General features: G+C 49.0%; 6 protein-coding genes across 6 annotated transcripts; 2 read left to right on the top strand and 4 right to left on the bottom strand.

The window, feature by feature from the left end:
* Window positions 1-99: 99 nt before the first annotated feature.
* FOIG_13767 (uncharacterized protein) lies at window positions 100-3,010 on the bottom strand. The gene has a single exon (XM_031214936.1). The coding sequence runs from the start codon at window positions 2,686-2,688 to the stop codon at window positions 283-285; it is 2,406 nt and encodes an 801-aa protein (XP_031055452.1). The 5' UTR covers window positions 2,689-3,010; the 3' UTR covers window positions 100-282.
* Window positions 3,011-4,730: 1,720 nt separating this feature from the next.
* Window positions 4,731-5,810, top strand: FOIG_13766 (uncharacterized protein). Its single transcript, XM_031214935.1, has 2 exons — window positions 4,731-4,937; window positions 4,991-5,810. Exons 1-2 carry the CDS (start codon window positions 4,859-4,861, stop codon window positions 5,683-5,685), a joined length of 774 nt encoding a protein of 257 aa, XP_031055451.1. The 5' UTR covers window positions 4,731-4,858; the 3' UTR covers window positions 5,686-5,810.
* An 80-nt stretch (window positions 5,811-5,890) lies between these two features.
* On the bottom strand, window positions 5,891-6,565 carry FOIG_13765 (uncharacterized protein; the record flags this gene model as incomplete). Its single annotated transcript, XM_031214934.1, has 1 exon — window positions 5,891-6,565. One exon carries the CDS (start codon window positions 6,563-6,565, stop codon window positions 5,891-5,893), a length of 675 nt encoding a protein of 224 aa, XP_031055450.1.
* Window positions 6,566-6,897: 332 nt separating this feature from the next.
* On the bottom strand, window positions 6,898-8,182 carry FOIG_13764 (uncharacterized protein; the record flags this gene model as incomplete). The annotated part of the gene is made up of 2 exons (XM_031214933.1): window positions 6,898-8,062; window positions 8,118-8,182. 2 exons carry the CDS (start codon window positions 8,180-8,182, stop codon window positions 6,898-6,900), a joined length of 1,230 nt encoding a protein of 409 aa, XP_031055449.1.
* A 1,040-nt stretch (window positions 8,183-9,222) lies between these two features.
* Window positions 9,223-9,635, bottom strand: FOIG_13763 (uncharacterized protein; the record flags this gene model as incomplete). The annotated part of the gene is made up of 2 exons (XM_031214932.1): window positions 9,223-9,512; window positions 9,566-9,635. The coding sequence occupies 2 exons, from the start codon at window positions 9,633-9,635 to the stop codon at window positions 9,223-9,225; spliced, it is 360 nt and encodes a 119-aa protein (XP_031055448.1).
* Window positions 9,636-12,956: 3,321 nt separating this feature from the next.
* FOIG_13762 (uncharacterized protein) lies at window positions 12,957-15,058 on the top strand (the record flags this gene model as incomplete). The annotated part of the gene is made up of 4 exons (XM_031214931.1): window positions 12,957-13,170; window positions 13,227-13,320; window positions 13,384-13,989; window positions 14,047-15,058. The coding sequence occupies 4 exons, from the start codon at window positions 12,957-12,959 to the stop codon at window positions 15,056-15,058; spliced, it is 1,926 nt and encodes a 641-aa protein (XP_031055447.1).
* Window positions 15,059-15,830: the final 772 nt, after the last annotated feature.

Genomic DNA, 15,830 nt, shown 5'->3' with positions numbered 1-15,830 from the left:
ATCGGATAGTTAATCTGCCCGATCCCGAGCTTATGACGAACGCGAACGCGAAGCCGAGGTAAGACTGTCCAATAGAAGTTCATAAACTGGAAGAATTACGGGGGGGATTAAATGCTGACAGGGAGCGCCATTATTAGCAATTTATTGTTTCTATTTTAACTGCACACGCGACAACACGATAATGTTTCTGTGAAGCACTCATAGATTCACAACTACCTTAACTTCTATGTACACAAAAAATATGTTCACTGAATTTCATCCATTTCCACCATCTATCATCGCTTAGTAAAGCGATCGTCGTCGAAAGTCCATGGGAACACGAGCAGCGCGACGACGACGAAGACCTCGCTTGCACTTTGATCCAGGAGTAGGAACGGGGGTGGGAGCAGAGCCGATAGGCTCAGGGACAGTAGAGTTGCTACCGCCGACCTTGAGAGCGGCAATCTTCTCGGCAGCGTGCTCAGCGGCGACCATGATGATGGCCTGAGTGTTACCGGTGGGAAGATCAGGGTGCATGGAAGCATCGACGACGAAGAGGTTATCGGTGCCGTAGACCTTGGTGTTGAGATCAACGACAGCGCTACCGTTGGCCTTTCGACCGTCGTCAACGCCCATCTTGGCGCTGCCCATCCAGTGATCGCCGCTGATCATCTTGGTAGCCAGGATGTCATCAACGGTAGCACCGGGGGTGATGTAGGAGAGGGTAGAGTTGCTACCGCTGGTGAGGTCAAGCCAGTACTGAACAAAGTCAGCCATGGCCTTGCGATCCTCCTGGTCGATCAACCAGGGCTTGGTGTTGAGGACGGTGTTTCCACCAGCGGTGATACCAAGCTCGCCGACAGTGCTGGTACCGTGTGTCAAGAATGTGCGGACAGTGATGATGCCGTCGGCCATAGCACTAGCGGTACCCTGAAGGTAACGAACGCGACCATCGGCGCCCTTGGCAGAAGTCCAGAGGTGCATGCGCTGAGCAGCCTGGGTGATGGGGCCAGAGCCCTGGTAGTAAAGCTCCAAGTCAGACTTGACAGGTTCAGTAGCGATGTTGTTGAACTTGTAAGCGGTGAAGTTGCTCTTCGTCTTGAACTGAAGCATAACCTGAGCGTGGTCCTGAAGATGATGACCAACAGGGAGGTCAATGAAGTCAGAAGCAGCGGGGAGAGTCACACCAGTCTTGGAAGAACCCTGCTTGACGATAGCGAGAGCATCAGACTTGCCGATACCAGCGTTCCAGAGAAGACGAGGAGTCGACATGGCACCTGCAGCGAGGACGACCTTACCACCAGCCTTGACATTGATGATCTGCTTGCTACCGTTGGCACCTTGGGTAAGAACACCAGTGATCTTGCTGCCGGATCGAATGGGCTGGATGACCTTTGTCTCAAGCTTGAGAGTAAAGTTGGGAAGGTTCTTGGCGAAGGGCATGTAAGTGCGAGCAGGACCAGCACGCATGTTGTTCTTGATAGACCACGAAGGACGAGAGTACACAAGGTGCTTCTCGTTTGGCTCCTCAATAGAGTCAACCTCCTTCCAGCCCTTGGCGCTCAAGTATCCAGAGAGGATAGTGTAGGTACGATCATCATAGTACTTTCCATCGTCGGAGGGAGAAGTAGTACCGGGGTTGCGCTCGTACAGACGATCAGCGGCCTTGGAGAGGTCAGCCCAGCTCCAGCCCTTGGGCCAGCGCTGGAAGTCACGCTCAGGAGGGTGGATGAAGTTGAGGCCGTTGATGGAGCTTGATCCACCGAGGAGACAACCAGCGGTGGAAGCGGTGTCGCTGCAGAACTTGGTGCCAGACATGCTGGTCATGCTGCTGCCGAGAGCGGGGATGTCGTAGGGAGTGAGGGTGTTGTTCCATGGGAGGGCCTGGGCAGCGTTACCGAGAGCGACGGTGTTAGCGGGACCGCGCTCGATGAGTAGCACACTAGCACCAGACTCGGCGAGACGTTCAGCAGCGATGATACCAGCGGGGCCACCACCAACGACAATAACATCGTAGGTGACGTTAGAAGTAGTGGGAGGCAGAGTGGTGGAGTTTCCAGGGACGCCGGGTGTGCCAGTTCCAGGAGCAGGAGTAGTCTCCTTCGCCATATCAGCCCAGGTAGCAAACTTGGCAGAAGCAGCCTTCTTGATATCAAGACCGAACTGTCCAAAACCAGCACCGTGGTAGCTCAGAGCGCTCTCGGGATCAGATGGGGTATCGACATCAATAGACGACCAGGCATATCCAACAACAGGAGACTCGCCAGTCAACGAAGTAGTCTTCTCAACAACACAACCCTCGCAGAGGAAAGTATACGAGACGTGAGTGCTGTTGATAAAGGTACCATCAGGAATGGGCGTAGCCTTGACGGTAGTGTTGGTGTAAACATCAGGATTAGCGTACGAGTTCGCCATACGAAAGCTCGTAACGATATCATCGCCATTTGGCCAAGCGACGAAGAGCAGACCACCAACCATACCGCCTCTGAACGAAATACCACCCCAACCCTCCTTCTCACGAGGAAACACCATCTGAGCAATGAGATCTTTACCCAGAGTCTCAGGGACAGCGATACCAAGACTGTAGCCATCGTCGACGAAGCGCTGGAAGTCAATGCCCGTCTTGGGATCGGTGTAGGCGGAGGATCGAAGACCTTGGGCGGAGGCGAGGCCCAGAAGGCCTGCCATGCTGGAGAGCGTGAGGCGCATGGTGAAAAATGAATGGATGTGTTTAAAGAATCAAGAGAGTGAGGATAGACCACCAGGGTCTAGTTGAAAGAATGGAATGTACCGCGAGCGGTAGGAAAGAGAAAACACCGTACTGGCGGTGGGAAAGAAAGAAAGGCAGCGACAAAGAGCGTAGCTTGAACACAATCACTTCACAGCGAACATTGTGATACTATATATCTTTTACATCCCGATGATCAGCGGATCCAGTGCAATACGCCTTAATGTCCGATAAACAGGAACATACGTACACCAACCGGGAAAATTCCCTCCAAAAGCAAGGAACATCTACAAGGGTACTGGCACCTCAGACCTTTTGTGTTACAAGACCTGCGAGTGAAGTTATCCATCAACGTTCATTCCTTCCGTGGATCTAGACAATCCCTGTAAAACCAAGCGCGCCAACGGAAAAGGATGGTGGTCGGTGGGTTTGTTTCAAATATCGAGGCTGCTATTGGCGGGGTATTTAATCTTTGCGAAAAGTGCTCGTTTCGTTTCATGGAGGTTTATTAAGGGGTCTGGGCGGAAGAGGCTCTTTCATGCTTGTGATGATTGAAATGGTAGGGATTTTATTGGATGGGATTGGTGAGCGTGTTTGGGATTGATTGTGATGGAAGCTGGCGAACGGGGATGATGAGCCAGTTTTCGGATCTTGTCAGCTCTTATTGAACCAGAACTGCGGCACCTTCTCATATTTAGCATTTCATTTAAAGCAAAACTTTATCATGCAAGTCTCGGCTTTATCTCTCTCGAATGCCTTCCAATGGTAAATGCTGTCCTCTATCCTGTGTAATCAATTTGAAGGATAGATTCGGTGTTCCCATGGAGTCTCCATCACCATTAGCGACGTGGGCCGAGTGTAGACGAAAACAAGCTTTCTAGAACCGGAAGCTATCTCCTGATCATGACGGCCCCGTTGATAACGAGCTCGGACAAATCTGACGGTACAGTGGGCTGCTCGCGGTACCTGAAACCATTGTCGATCGTTACCTTCTTATCACTTATCACCGGTATCATGACGATAAGGAAGGTATGACGTGGTTGTCATGATTCCTTATCGATAGCAGACTGTTCAAGAAAGTGAACGACTCTAGGGTGAGCTCGTACTGGCAAAATGGTATAAAGAGCCATACCATTTCATAGTGGAAACCAGCAATTTTTTTTCAGCTTTCTCGCTGCTTATTTACATCATATGTGTTAGAAACTGATTTCTTTTCATTGTTTTGTTTAAAAAAGCTTGAGATCTCTCAGTCCGGTTCACCGCTCAGACTTCCACAAATTTGTCAAGGGTATTGTCTCTCGTGTCCCAGCTATCACAAGTTCGTAGTCAATTTTTATTTGAAGTCTGCGAAACCTCAATACCCATCAATGTCCATATGAGTGCAAAACCAATAAGCTAGGTATTAACCCAACGATGTGCAAGGAGACCATGACGTCGCCATTCAACACAACTTCCTTCTGTCCGGTTCATCTCACCGCTTCACCAAGGACCTAAAGTGTTCTGCATTTTCCATGACACTTTCCTATAGAAAGCAGCCTTACTCGAAAGCCGAGGTCCCAATTAGCATCGTACTGTCACCTTCCAAGCTTAAATCTCCCCCAATGTTCTTATGATCAAAAAGGAAATGATATGCCACTATCCCCGCGTTCGGTCCCCATTCCCCCGAGACACCTTCCCCTACCCTTCCGTACCTCAACGAATGATTTTAAACTTTGACACTAAAAATCGCTGAAACAATGCCGAGATCACCGAGTGCACCGCTCCTCGTGGCATCAATCCCAAACAAAATGGCATCTTTTCCAATAGCGGAACTTTAATACCTCGATTCCATCAATCGGCTTACTCGACCTGCATTCCAAGTGCCGGCCCAATCCTGGCGGCTGTCTGGGGTTGATATGTTTTCTGAATGGTGGGAAAAGGCTTCATATCCCTGTTTCATCAGGCTTGGCACAGACGGAGAGCCGCCAGAATAGGTAAACGCGGAGTCTAGATCGCGAACCTTGTTTTGTAAAACGAATGATCAGCTGGATTGTCAGTTTGGGGGTTTAATTGATGCAATTCCATGGCTTGAAGTAGATATATACGGCTCTGGGCACTTCTTGGGTTTCATCATCCTCTCGTCAGTGTGTTTTATCTGAAACTCAAGTCATCATGAAGCTGTCTCTTTCGCTTGCGGCGCTCGCCGCTGGAGCTTTCCAGGTCGTGTCTGGTCAGACAGTGTACTTTGCTGGTAAGTGGATTAACAAGCGACGGTCTCGGAATAGACGCTGATCAGATGAAAAGGTGACTCCACCATGGCAAAGAATGGAGCCAACGACGGTGTAACCGACGGCTGGGGTAACTACATCGGCAAATACCTCACGGTCACAGCCGTCAACAAAGCCATCGGCGGCCGCTCAGCCCGCTCCTACACCAACGAGGGCCGCTTCACCGAGATCGTGAACCTCGTCAAGAAAGGCGACATCGTCGTCATTGAATTCGGCCACAACGACGGCGGCTCTCCCGAGAAGAACGACAACAACCGTTCCGACTGTCCCGGCGCCGGCACAGAAGTCTGCATCTCTGACAAGACGGGCGAGAAGGTGTACACATTCGTATTCTACGTCTCACAAGCCGCCAAAGCCCTCGTCGCCAAGGGCGCTACTGTGATTCTCAGCTCCCAGACTCCCAACAACCAATGGGAGACTGGAACGTTTGAGCCTGGTGCTCCTCGCTTCGTGGGATATGTTCCTACCGCTGCCAAGGCTTTGAACAGCCCTAGCGTTACTTACGTTGATCACTTTGCTGCTGTTACAAAGATGTACCAGAAGCTGGGTAATGCAAAGGTTAACTCTTTGTATCCTAAGGATCACACTCATACTAGTCCCGAGGCTGCTGACCTCATTGCCAAGGCTTTTGTTCAGGCTATTGATGAGGAGTTGAATGGAAAGACTAGCCTGAAGCCTTATATCAAGACTCCTGTTACCAAGGTGTACTGAGAGTTGAGTTTTTCGAGTGTCTGAAGTTGGATGATATGGGAAATTGTATAACTTTGTATATAATGGTCATGATCATGATACATAAAGACAGCGTATGAGATATTTGCTCAGTGACATAACTCTCGATCTTGACATTATTATCGTGAATCTTGTGTTAAACCTTGGTTGCTCTCGATCGCGATAGACCAAACCTTCGTCATACTCTTCAGTTCCGGAGAACAACAGCCTCCTTAACGAATGATCCCTCAACTGCGACCTTGACCAAGAACCTTGCCACGCTATTCGGCGTGGCACTATCAGACATACCCATTCCTTCACCAACACTGCCCAGCGTCTCAACATCCTTGTCCGTCTCCTTCCCAAATTCTAGCCTCACAGGTCTCACGAGAGTCCAGTCCATTTCCGTCGACCGAATTTCCTTATCCAGCAGATTGTGATCCTCCAGAGCATACTTGATGTTAGTCCATCCCATGAACGCTCTGCTCACCCACGGAAGCTTACTCCACGAGTCTCCAACACCTGCTGTTGACATGACGACAATGCGCTTGATGCCAGCATCTTTCAGAACTTCACATGCATTGTCGCACGAGTCTGCCAGAAAGCGAGGTGGCGAAACTTGAGCTGCGAAGGGACTGTCTGATTTTCGGACCGTGTTGAGAGTCATGATCGCCGCAGACGGTATCAAGCCTGGAGCAGCTGTAAGAGCACGGCGGATATCGTCTTTGGAGAGCGGTGAGCCGGTGACGACAGTGAGGCCAGGCTGAGAAGAAATTTTGCTGGCGTCGCGTACAAGTGCTACAGCAGTGTGGTTTTGAGAATGAAGTTCGGAGACGACGTATTTGCCTGTTCGGCCTGTTGCGCCTAGGAGGAGGAAATGCATGACTGAAGAAGGAGGGTTTGTGTGATGGGGCTTGTGGATATGTCGGCGACAAGTTGCAGAGAAACAGTATTTTCTGATAGAAATTGAATGATGAGAAGAAGTTGATTGTGATGAAACAGGTATTAATGGTTCAATGACTAGTTTATAAACTTGGAGCTGCATGTTGGGCTAAACAGCGGAGTCAGCCTGTAATTGGCCGGTTCGGTCAGCATGCTTCTCTGGGATGAGCCGCATCTCACGCACAGATGCAACTCGCGTCTCGGGCTTCCGAATTCGTGACGGACTTAGCAACAGAATATCGCGATATTTAATGACTCATACATCTATTGAGATTACTCTGCTAAGCTACTATCAATTCCCCGTCGCATATCATAGTTCTTCAGTCGTTTGTTGACGAGATTCGCCAACTCTTGCAGTTGCTTGCTATCCTCCCTAAGCCTGGCATCAAGATTTGGTGAAGTCTCTAAAGTTCCCAGAAGAATGATCTTCAAGCTTAAATACAAAATGCGCAAGAAGTTGTCGGAGATTGACTCAGGCTCTCCTGGTTGCGTCTTCTTCTGAAGACTTTCAAGAGCACCAAGCCATGAGTCCAAGCCATCGAGTAGGTCCTGTTTTTCGGAAAGAAGTGGATGAGCCTGTTCGTCCGATTGGATTTTTGTAACTCTTTCAAGAAGCGCAATAGTTGACGTCGCGACTTTTGTAAGTTCCGCTCGCATGTTTGGCGCCAATTTTCGATCGCTCCTCGTCTCAACCGGCGGCGTCATTATGCTCGAAGATTCTGAGGGTTGCTGTTCTGTGAACTTGCAAGGCGCAGCGAACAACTTTATAATAAAGATGTCCAAGGAAGGCAGACCACTGTGACGTGGTGGCATCAGGCCATTCACGGTGAGGTACGGTCTGGCGCGGTACTCGCGCAGGATGTTCAGTCCACGAATTATATGCAGTCCCATGGCAGCAAAGTTCCCCCGGACTTGCTCAACGCTGATCAGGACTTGACAACAAAGGAGTGCGGACTTCAAACTGTCGGGGCTAGGGTACGCGAGATTGGATGCAAGACTCGTTAAAGCCTTGCTATACTGTTGCAGGCCGAAGTTGTAGCTCAATCTCTGCTGCTCGTCGGTCTCAAATCCGTCTCCTTCTTTCTTTGACTCGAGATTTCCACGAAGGGCCCTGAGAGACAGCAGAGCATGGCGTATTGAATCGTTAGTCAAGCTAGCTTCGAGGACTTGCTCTGCTTCCTCATTGCAGCTCAGCTCAACGTCGAATATCGTCTTAGTCGAGAAATAACGATTGAGGTCGCCCGTACTCAGTGGAGGTTCTCCCACAACGTTATTATGCCCTGAAGCTGCAGCATCTGGCTTGCCGATCGGCTGCGGTGTGCTGGGAACCTGGCTGGAGAAGGGTCTAAAGACAGACTCATAACCGTCGCATTTCCGACCAGTCTTGACACACTTCTCACAGAAGGGCTTAGCTTCGTCGCACTTGATCTTTCTGATTCTATTTTTGGTAAGTATGAACCTTGCAAGCATGAGATGGTGGAGTCTTGACTGACCGGCATGTTGCGCAGCCCGTCTTCACCTTGGTTCGGCCTCGGGACGCTGGTTTTGGAGCATTCATGGCGCAAATCGTGATGTAGCTGAAGACCTGCGAGGTTTGAAAGAGGAAGAATGCCGAACAGACGAATGAACAGCTAAAGAGGTGACTTGTTCGAACCGCTTCGTACTAGTGATCGATCCAAGGTGAGGGCGGAAGGTCAGCGCTAACCGTATTGGGAAGCAACAGCGAACAAGCCAATCGCTGTTGAGCAACTGCTCACTTCCACTCACGAGATCACTTCCGTAGGCGCCTCATGCCTAGCTGGAATTGATTAAAACGTTACCAGTTACGCAAGGCCAGAGAATGTAATGGAGCAAGTTGGTTCACAGAATACCGAGGTCATACTCATCAATCTTCGCTTTGGTGAGGCTCTCGAATAGTCGGGACATACAAACTTAACTTCGGTTTATGAACATGAGACTAAGGGCGGATCATTCTATTCACAGCTATGATTCTGTCATACGAATTCGTTGATACCATGCTAAACCCTTATGATTCCTGCCCACAGCAGACCGCGATGCCACTCCAAAGACTGTGTCTGCGTCCAAAAGATTCCCAAGTCTCTGACTCAACCCCCCGCTGGCCCATCACTCTCTGATGTCCAAAGTAGTCGTCCATGAAGGTGATTTACTGGCGGAAAAGCTCTTCAGCCTCCGCCAAGGGAAGTTCCTTAACCTCCACAGCCCCGGTGATACAAGTCGCCTTGATAGACTCCTCAAATCTAGTGCGGTCGACATTCCCGTAAGACTGGATCCAGTCGTTGACAGTGGGAAAATCTGTGCCGCATCAAAGTTGTGCCCAATACAGTTGAAGGTCAGTGGAGTGCCAGGGTCAGCTGGGTCAACGGTAATCGGTTCACCGATATCATCAATTGAGTTGCGATTATAGATCAGCCAGACAGGATGTCCAGGCGCTCAGTGGGCTCCAAGGATGAGGTGTAAGTCTTGTCCTTACGTCGTTCCACCACCTGTCCAACAGTAAAGGCTAGGGTAGGAAGAGAGTCTCCGGTTCCATGAACGGAAGAAGCCTTGAGGGAAAGGGGTATCGGATGAAAGTCGCTGTCAATTGGTTGTCCATGGGCCCAGAACGTCAGGATATGGTGCCACGGTATAAGTGGCCTCATCATTGATGAGTAGATCAAAATAACCGATGTTGTTAACGACCAAGTCGAGATCAAGACGGCAGACAGCTCTGACGCTTACAAAGTCCGCGGTGGCGAGCTTCTCGAGCCACGACTTGTGTGACTGACGAGGGGTGGTGTCGACCCTAGATACCTTGCTCAAAAATGGAACCAAGCTGTTATCGCGCTTCGTTTCTTCCTCGAGTCTCTGCATGTAGACTGATGGGGGAACTGGAGTAACGAGATTAGCACGGTTCGGCGGCATATCGGGGAAAAGTTCTTACACTCGAAAGGGCTACCGACAGCCGCCATGATCCCGGCGAAGCGAGCTTCAGTAATCTCGTTGTTCTCCATTATATCGGTCACCGCTTGCAATAGAGTTTGTGAGGACGGTGTCGACAACTTCGATGACAACGATGAGAGTGTTTACCTGATGGATACTCTGCAAGTTAGTAGTGTCCTCCGATGTTGCTGTCTTTATGGAAGTCCATACCGAGATTGCTGTGAGCAACTGAGTGGGTAATGGATGTTGTTTATTCATTTAGATAGTCGGTTTGGAATTAAAGTCTAAGGCGCTGGGTTGTGTTTCGTAGTGTTTGAGGCAAGGCAAGGTTGGGTTGTCTTTGATCCCTCTCAAAGACTAATGTGGTAGAATGGAGGGGAAATGATGGGATGAGAATGCAGAAGGAAGAAAGGAAGAAGATCAAAGCAAAGAGGGAGAGGAGCAATTTACCATCTGGTTTGGCGCTAGTAGATTCCTCTTAATCACTGTCACTGGTTTCAGTGTGACATCTGCTGGTGCCAGAGCTTGCCAGTGCCAAAGCATTCCCTACCGCCTAGAAACAAAAGTGAGAAAACAACAGTCAGCGATACTGATTAATTCCACTCTTATTCTTCTGCTACGCACTGGGTATCGATGTTTACTTGTGATCTCGCACAAGCGTGATGGACCAAGCGCAATGCCCGACCCCTTGTCCTTCCCCTGTACTTGAAGTTCAAGCGGCGATATCACCAAGATAAAGAGTCTGTAAGATCATTTGTTGTTTTTGAATGCCAGTATCGAGCGTAATTATTCTGTCAATTGATGCCCCGAAGCGTAAAAGCTCTCATTCGGGGTCAGGCGCGCGGTGCAAGCATCAGCCGTCAAAGTCTATCAACTCATGGTAGCACTCTCAAACACAGACCTCAGGCAGCACACAAAAGACTCCCATTCCTTCGGTTGCACGTCAGCCTTCCCAACATCTGATATTTCTATCCAACGGCAACTACATGGCTATGTTCTCTCGCTAGCGTGAATAAAGGTATCTACTTGAAAGACTTTCAATCTCTTCGGTGGAGCTTGTCGAGACAAGGCACGGGTTCAGTTACGAGGGCATCGAACTTGACGCTGGTTGGAACACGCGAATGTAGAGTCAAGGCTATGACCCTGAAAACGCAAGGTCTTCAAGTCAAAACCGCACGTTACGCAGGCATTCTCGAAGTATACTTACCTCATTATTATCGGATCATAGTTCTTCCCTGAACTTCTGCATAGTGTTAAAGAGCTTTTTTTTTGTGATTTTGTGTGAGAATTTGAGAGGAGGTTTTTGGTATTCTGCTTCTAGCAATGAAGGATTAGGTCTTAAGACGACTTCTTATACCCTAAGTAACTGTAAATAAGGTTACTAATTAAGTTATTATAAAAGCTGATTATTATATTCAAATTAGGAGACTTATTTTTATTATGGCTATATATACATGACCTTCCAAAAGCTGAAATTAATTAGGACCTTTTAGTTTAGCGTAGTATATCTCATTGAGATATTATAAGTTTTAACCATCAATCAAAGGCTGAACAGGGATCGAACACCCGCACAGCGTCTTTGAGCTACTTCCAAGAGCAGAATGGCGCCTCAATGATGGGATATAATGGGTGTATTTCCGAACATGAGCATGGAAAAGATACAGGACTAATCAAGCCGATGGTCACGCAAACAAAAATACTTGGTGGTGCCAAGTGCCAGAAGGAATTGGGAATGTGTGCTAGACGCCAGATTCGTTGGTGGAGGCGCCTGGAAAACCCGAGACATGCCATATCAAGTTCTCAACTTCAGCAATCCATCATTGATACAATGAACACACTTGTCGCAATAGCTCACAATGACCGTCGTGATGCCCCAGCCCTTAGAAACACCCAGAAGGTCTCAAGGGACATTTGGCTCATTAAGATGACTTCTAGCACCTCTTGAATGTCGCTTTATCTAGCTCGTGGCCGGGTGTATGCACTTCCAGGCGCTCTCCATACACAAGGTCAATTTGTACATCACAAAGAGAGAGGAGGGAGCAAATATAAGAGTGCACAGAAGAGATTTGAAGCAAGCCTTACCCTCACAGAGCCTGATGTATGTTCCCCTCTGAAATAGTCATGAAGAAATGGATACCTGGGATGTAAAGACTGGGACACGATGTGATGTAGGAAGGCTACTCCAGTAAGAACGTGAAGGTAAATTTTTGGAAAATTTCAAGTACAGCGCAATGCTTCTTCTTCCTCTTCTTATGAATGAGCAAAAAAGAGTACCTGAAGCTATTTCCAAGTTGCAATTGGTGTGTTATATTAACAGATCTGAAAGAGGGTAGGAAGTGCTGTTGCTGCCAACGTACCTCTTCTCTTCGACTCCTTCTGGTCTCGCTGTCAGTACAGTTTGCAATCTGCATCAAAAAGAAAACCCCATTGCATCGCATCAGTGATTCCAGGCTTTGAAGTTCCCCGTGAAAAAGCGGAGGTTGAGGCCTGAGGGTCATGCTTGTGTAAGGATGACGGGCACGGCATAAAGCCTCTGCAGAAGCTGAACTGTGTGGTGTTCCGGTGAGAGCGCCTCCCTGCACGCGCCATCAATATTCTGTGAACATCACTTACTGTGATTTGGTGATTCTGCCGCACTTGATACCACCTTTGCCTGTAGTCAACGCCAGGCTGAATCCGTTTTGCTTGTTTGTACGGTTATGTGTGTACGCAGAAGCTGCCGCCAAAGTTTTATTCCCCTCACACCAACAAGGGTTTGAATCACAACGTTTAGGTATCGGCGGTTGCCGCTTCTGCAAACCCCGACGGCATTTACGCACTTTATTCGCCAGACCGTTAATTATCCATAATTTAGCCTTCTTTCTCTGTTGGGGCACAGCTTCCATGTTCTGAGATGTCGCAAAATGATGTCGGGCAGAGGGTGCTGAACAGCAGGTTCGCCAGCAGAATACCAATCAAACGAACACCAGAGTTGCGAAGGATAACCAAAGAAACAAGCGGAACTCACTGGGGAGAATAAAATCTTGTTCGGCGCCAACCTCTTGGTCAACCAGGCACGCCGTATCAAACCCGGACTGCCACATCCAACCTGCAGTCGGCATCCATTGTGCCCCGAACCAGGACGATCTGTCCGGCTTGCGCCATTTCGAGTGCCACTTTCAATAGCTTTGGATGGGAGACACCCTTCATTCAGAGATCCCTTGTTAGCTCTAATACGCTATCACCATCTAGATCACCCAACGGCGCCAACTTCCCCTCAGATGTGCAGAGCCTGGTCCCTACCCGAAAGTTAGAAGGAGGCTCAAAAGGATGAGACTCCCGCTGTTGTGCGGAGTCGAGTCTCCATGCCGTGAAGCCTCCCCATTCCATCTGTAAATCTACTACAATAGGCCATGGGGACCTTCATAAAGAAGCACATCAGGTTCATATGGACTGAAGCTATACTTGCCCTGCTTCTTACCGTTAACTGGGCTACCGGCAAGAACCCCAAGGACGACTTTTGTCGAAGATTCGCACACCAAACAACCGTCATTGACGACAAGCTTTACATCGACGGCGGATGGGTCAACTTTGATGACTTCCAGCAAACTCACGAGAACTACTCCAGTATGTAGACCCAGCAGTTTGCAGACAAGTCCTCAGATCACTGATCACCACTCCAGATACCTGGCTCGCATACCATGACCTCAACAACCTCGTCAAACGAGGCGGCGATCTTTGGCCAGACCTGAATATCAGCCTAAGCAAGAATGACAGGTAAGATGACCCTTACGCTTCTCGTTCGTCTTCCTTTGAGACCGGCTAACGCCAATGCAACAGTATTCCGAGCGTAAATGGTGGTATCCTCTGGGGCGACAGCGTCAACAAGCGATTCTATCTCTACGGTGGCGAATGGAACAACGGTTTCTCACAAGAACCTTACAGCCTACTGAGCTACGACATCATCTACGACAAGTGGGACGACTTTGGAACGCCTGACATAACCCCTCCGCCAAAGATCGCCTCATACGGCGCGGGTGTTGGTGTTTCGGAAACCGGCATGGGCTACTACCTTGGAGGTTGGATAAGCAACGCCTCGATGAGCGGATGGACCGACGATCGAACCATGAGCTCCAACTTCTACACGTACTCCTATGACTCTGGGAAGTTCACACAGGCGGCTAGTCTCAGCAAACAGCCGAGAGCTGAAGGTGGCATGGTCTGGATACCAGCTGGCGACTCTCTTGGCCTACTTGTTTACCTTGGAGGTATTGTCGACCCTTTTGGCAACAACACGGAAGCTCCTCAGGCATTTGACGAAGTTTTCGTCTTTGATGCCAAGGGAAACTCGTGGTCAACTCAGAAGACGACTGGAGAGATACCGCAGAACAGGCGTCAATTCTGCGTAGACGTGGCGTGGGCACCGGACAAGTCTTCTTTCAACATGTAAGTCAGCTGAATGCTTAGTGCTAAGACTGAAATTGTGTACTAATCTCGTCAAAGATACCTCTGGGGAGGACTGAGCGTGCAGCCACCAGTCGTCAATGCCACCTCATTTAACGATATCTACATCCTGACCCTCCCATCGTTCATCTGGGTGAAAGCTTACCCGGATCATCACGGAAATGCAACCCTTCCTCCAGAATACGACCACTACAGCGCATCTTGCAACATGGTTAAACACATGTCGCAGCTTTTCGTCATCGGAGGCACCTACACCGATACTGATGCGTGCGACCTAGCGTATGATGCTTGGTCAATGCATAATTTCTGGACCGGAACAAATAACAACGCTGGCAATAACAAGACGTACTGGGCTATCTATAACCCTAATATCACTGAGAACGTTGTACCTGCTGATGTGTACAACGTTACTGGTGGAAACAAGAAAGGTGGTGCGAAACTGGCGGCACCCAAGGACGGGTTTGATGAGGGAAATAAGCCACTTCAAGATTTGCTGGGACGCAGGCCAGAAATAGCAGAGCGTTCACCAACACGCTCTATCCCCTCTACGACAGGTACATCAACAGCGTCACCAAAGCCAACCGAGACAAGCAACCCCGATTCCAAGCTATCTACTGGTGCTATTGTTGGCATCGCCATCGGCGGCGCTGCAGGAGTGGCCCTTCTGCTACTTGTATGGTTCTGTATCGGCAAGAAAATCAACCGCCGCCGTGAAGAGAGACGCCAATCTTCAATGACACAGAATCAGTATCAGGGCAATGGAGGAAACTTGATACATCCTCCCAGCACGGTCAGTCCACTCACAGCGACGGGATATTGGGGGCATGGATCTGAGCCCGTAAGCCCGCATCACATGAGTCCTCACCAGTCTATCTCGGCTTCGCAAGCACCACCTACAGAACTTCCTGCAGAACAACACGGGGATGGACATGGGGTGAGCGAGCTCCCTCAGGATGCAGTTGGTAGAAAGACACCTGTCTCGCCTGGAGTGTCTTCTCAGAGTTGGTCTCCTGGCCCTCCTTCAAGCTACACACCGGACAGACGCAACTAGCGGGTTCTCCAGTCGAAGCTGTTAGATATGGTTCTTGGCATATGGTATTGGGATTTTATGCTATGGTCCTGGGTAATACACATTGTAACAATAATACTGAGCTTTCAATTGCAACTGTTCTCGACTGTAGCATTATTCTCACGGGTATTCACATTCTCACGGCAAAGATACAAGCCTTCCACATTCAGTCTTTGAAAGTAAGTCTCGTTGATGCAAGTATCTAATCAACGGATACGATGTGCTCATGAAACTCTAGCAAAGTTGGCCAACACGTCTAGCGGTTCACTCGACATTAAATCGGAGACTGTCTTGAATAGGCACTGAATGGCAATCATCTAAACTCTACTTAATAAGTAGATGTGTTGTGAGTAGGTGTGCTTTTCCGATTTTGTTGGCATGTTCATGGCTAAAGTATGGTCGGAAAAGTCGCTTATAGGATGTATATGTCTCACAGGAGCTGGTACAAGTGCGTAAATTGGCCGCCGGTTCAAAAGAAGCCTCACTCGTGTATCTAAATTCTTCTCAAGACATTACGTATCCCAAGCGCACCTATCTCCGTCAAAGAATATCGAGTTGCTCAATAGGAACCATCCAATAAGACAACACCTGCCCGATGCAGAAATTCAATCTCTCGGAGCCTCGGAGCCTTTTCAAGCATAAAGACAAGCTTGATCGTAGCGACTTCCATCGAGGACTGACTTCCACCAATAGCAGTTCGATACTGGCACACTATCGTCTTGTGAACAGTCTCCTACTTCATTGACACTGGATA

Source organism: Fusarium odoratissimum, assembly GCF_000260195.1.
Source record: "Fusarium odoratissimum NRRL 54006 unplaced genomic scaffold supercont1.35, whole genome shotgun sequence".
Lineage (NCBI taxonomy): Eukaryota > Fungi > Ascomycota > Sordariomycetes > Hypocreales > Nectriaceae > Fusarium > Fusarium odoratissimum.
The sequence above is the reverse complement of the archived record's forward strand: the minus strand, read 5'-3'. Positions and strand labels throughout refer to the sequence as shown.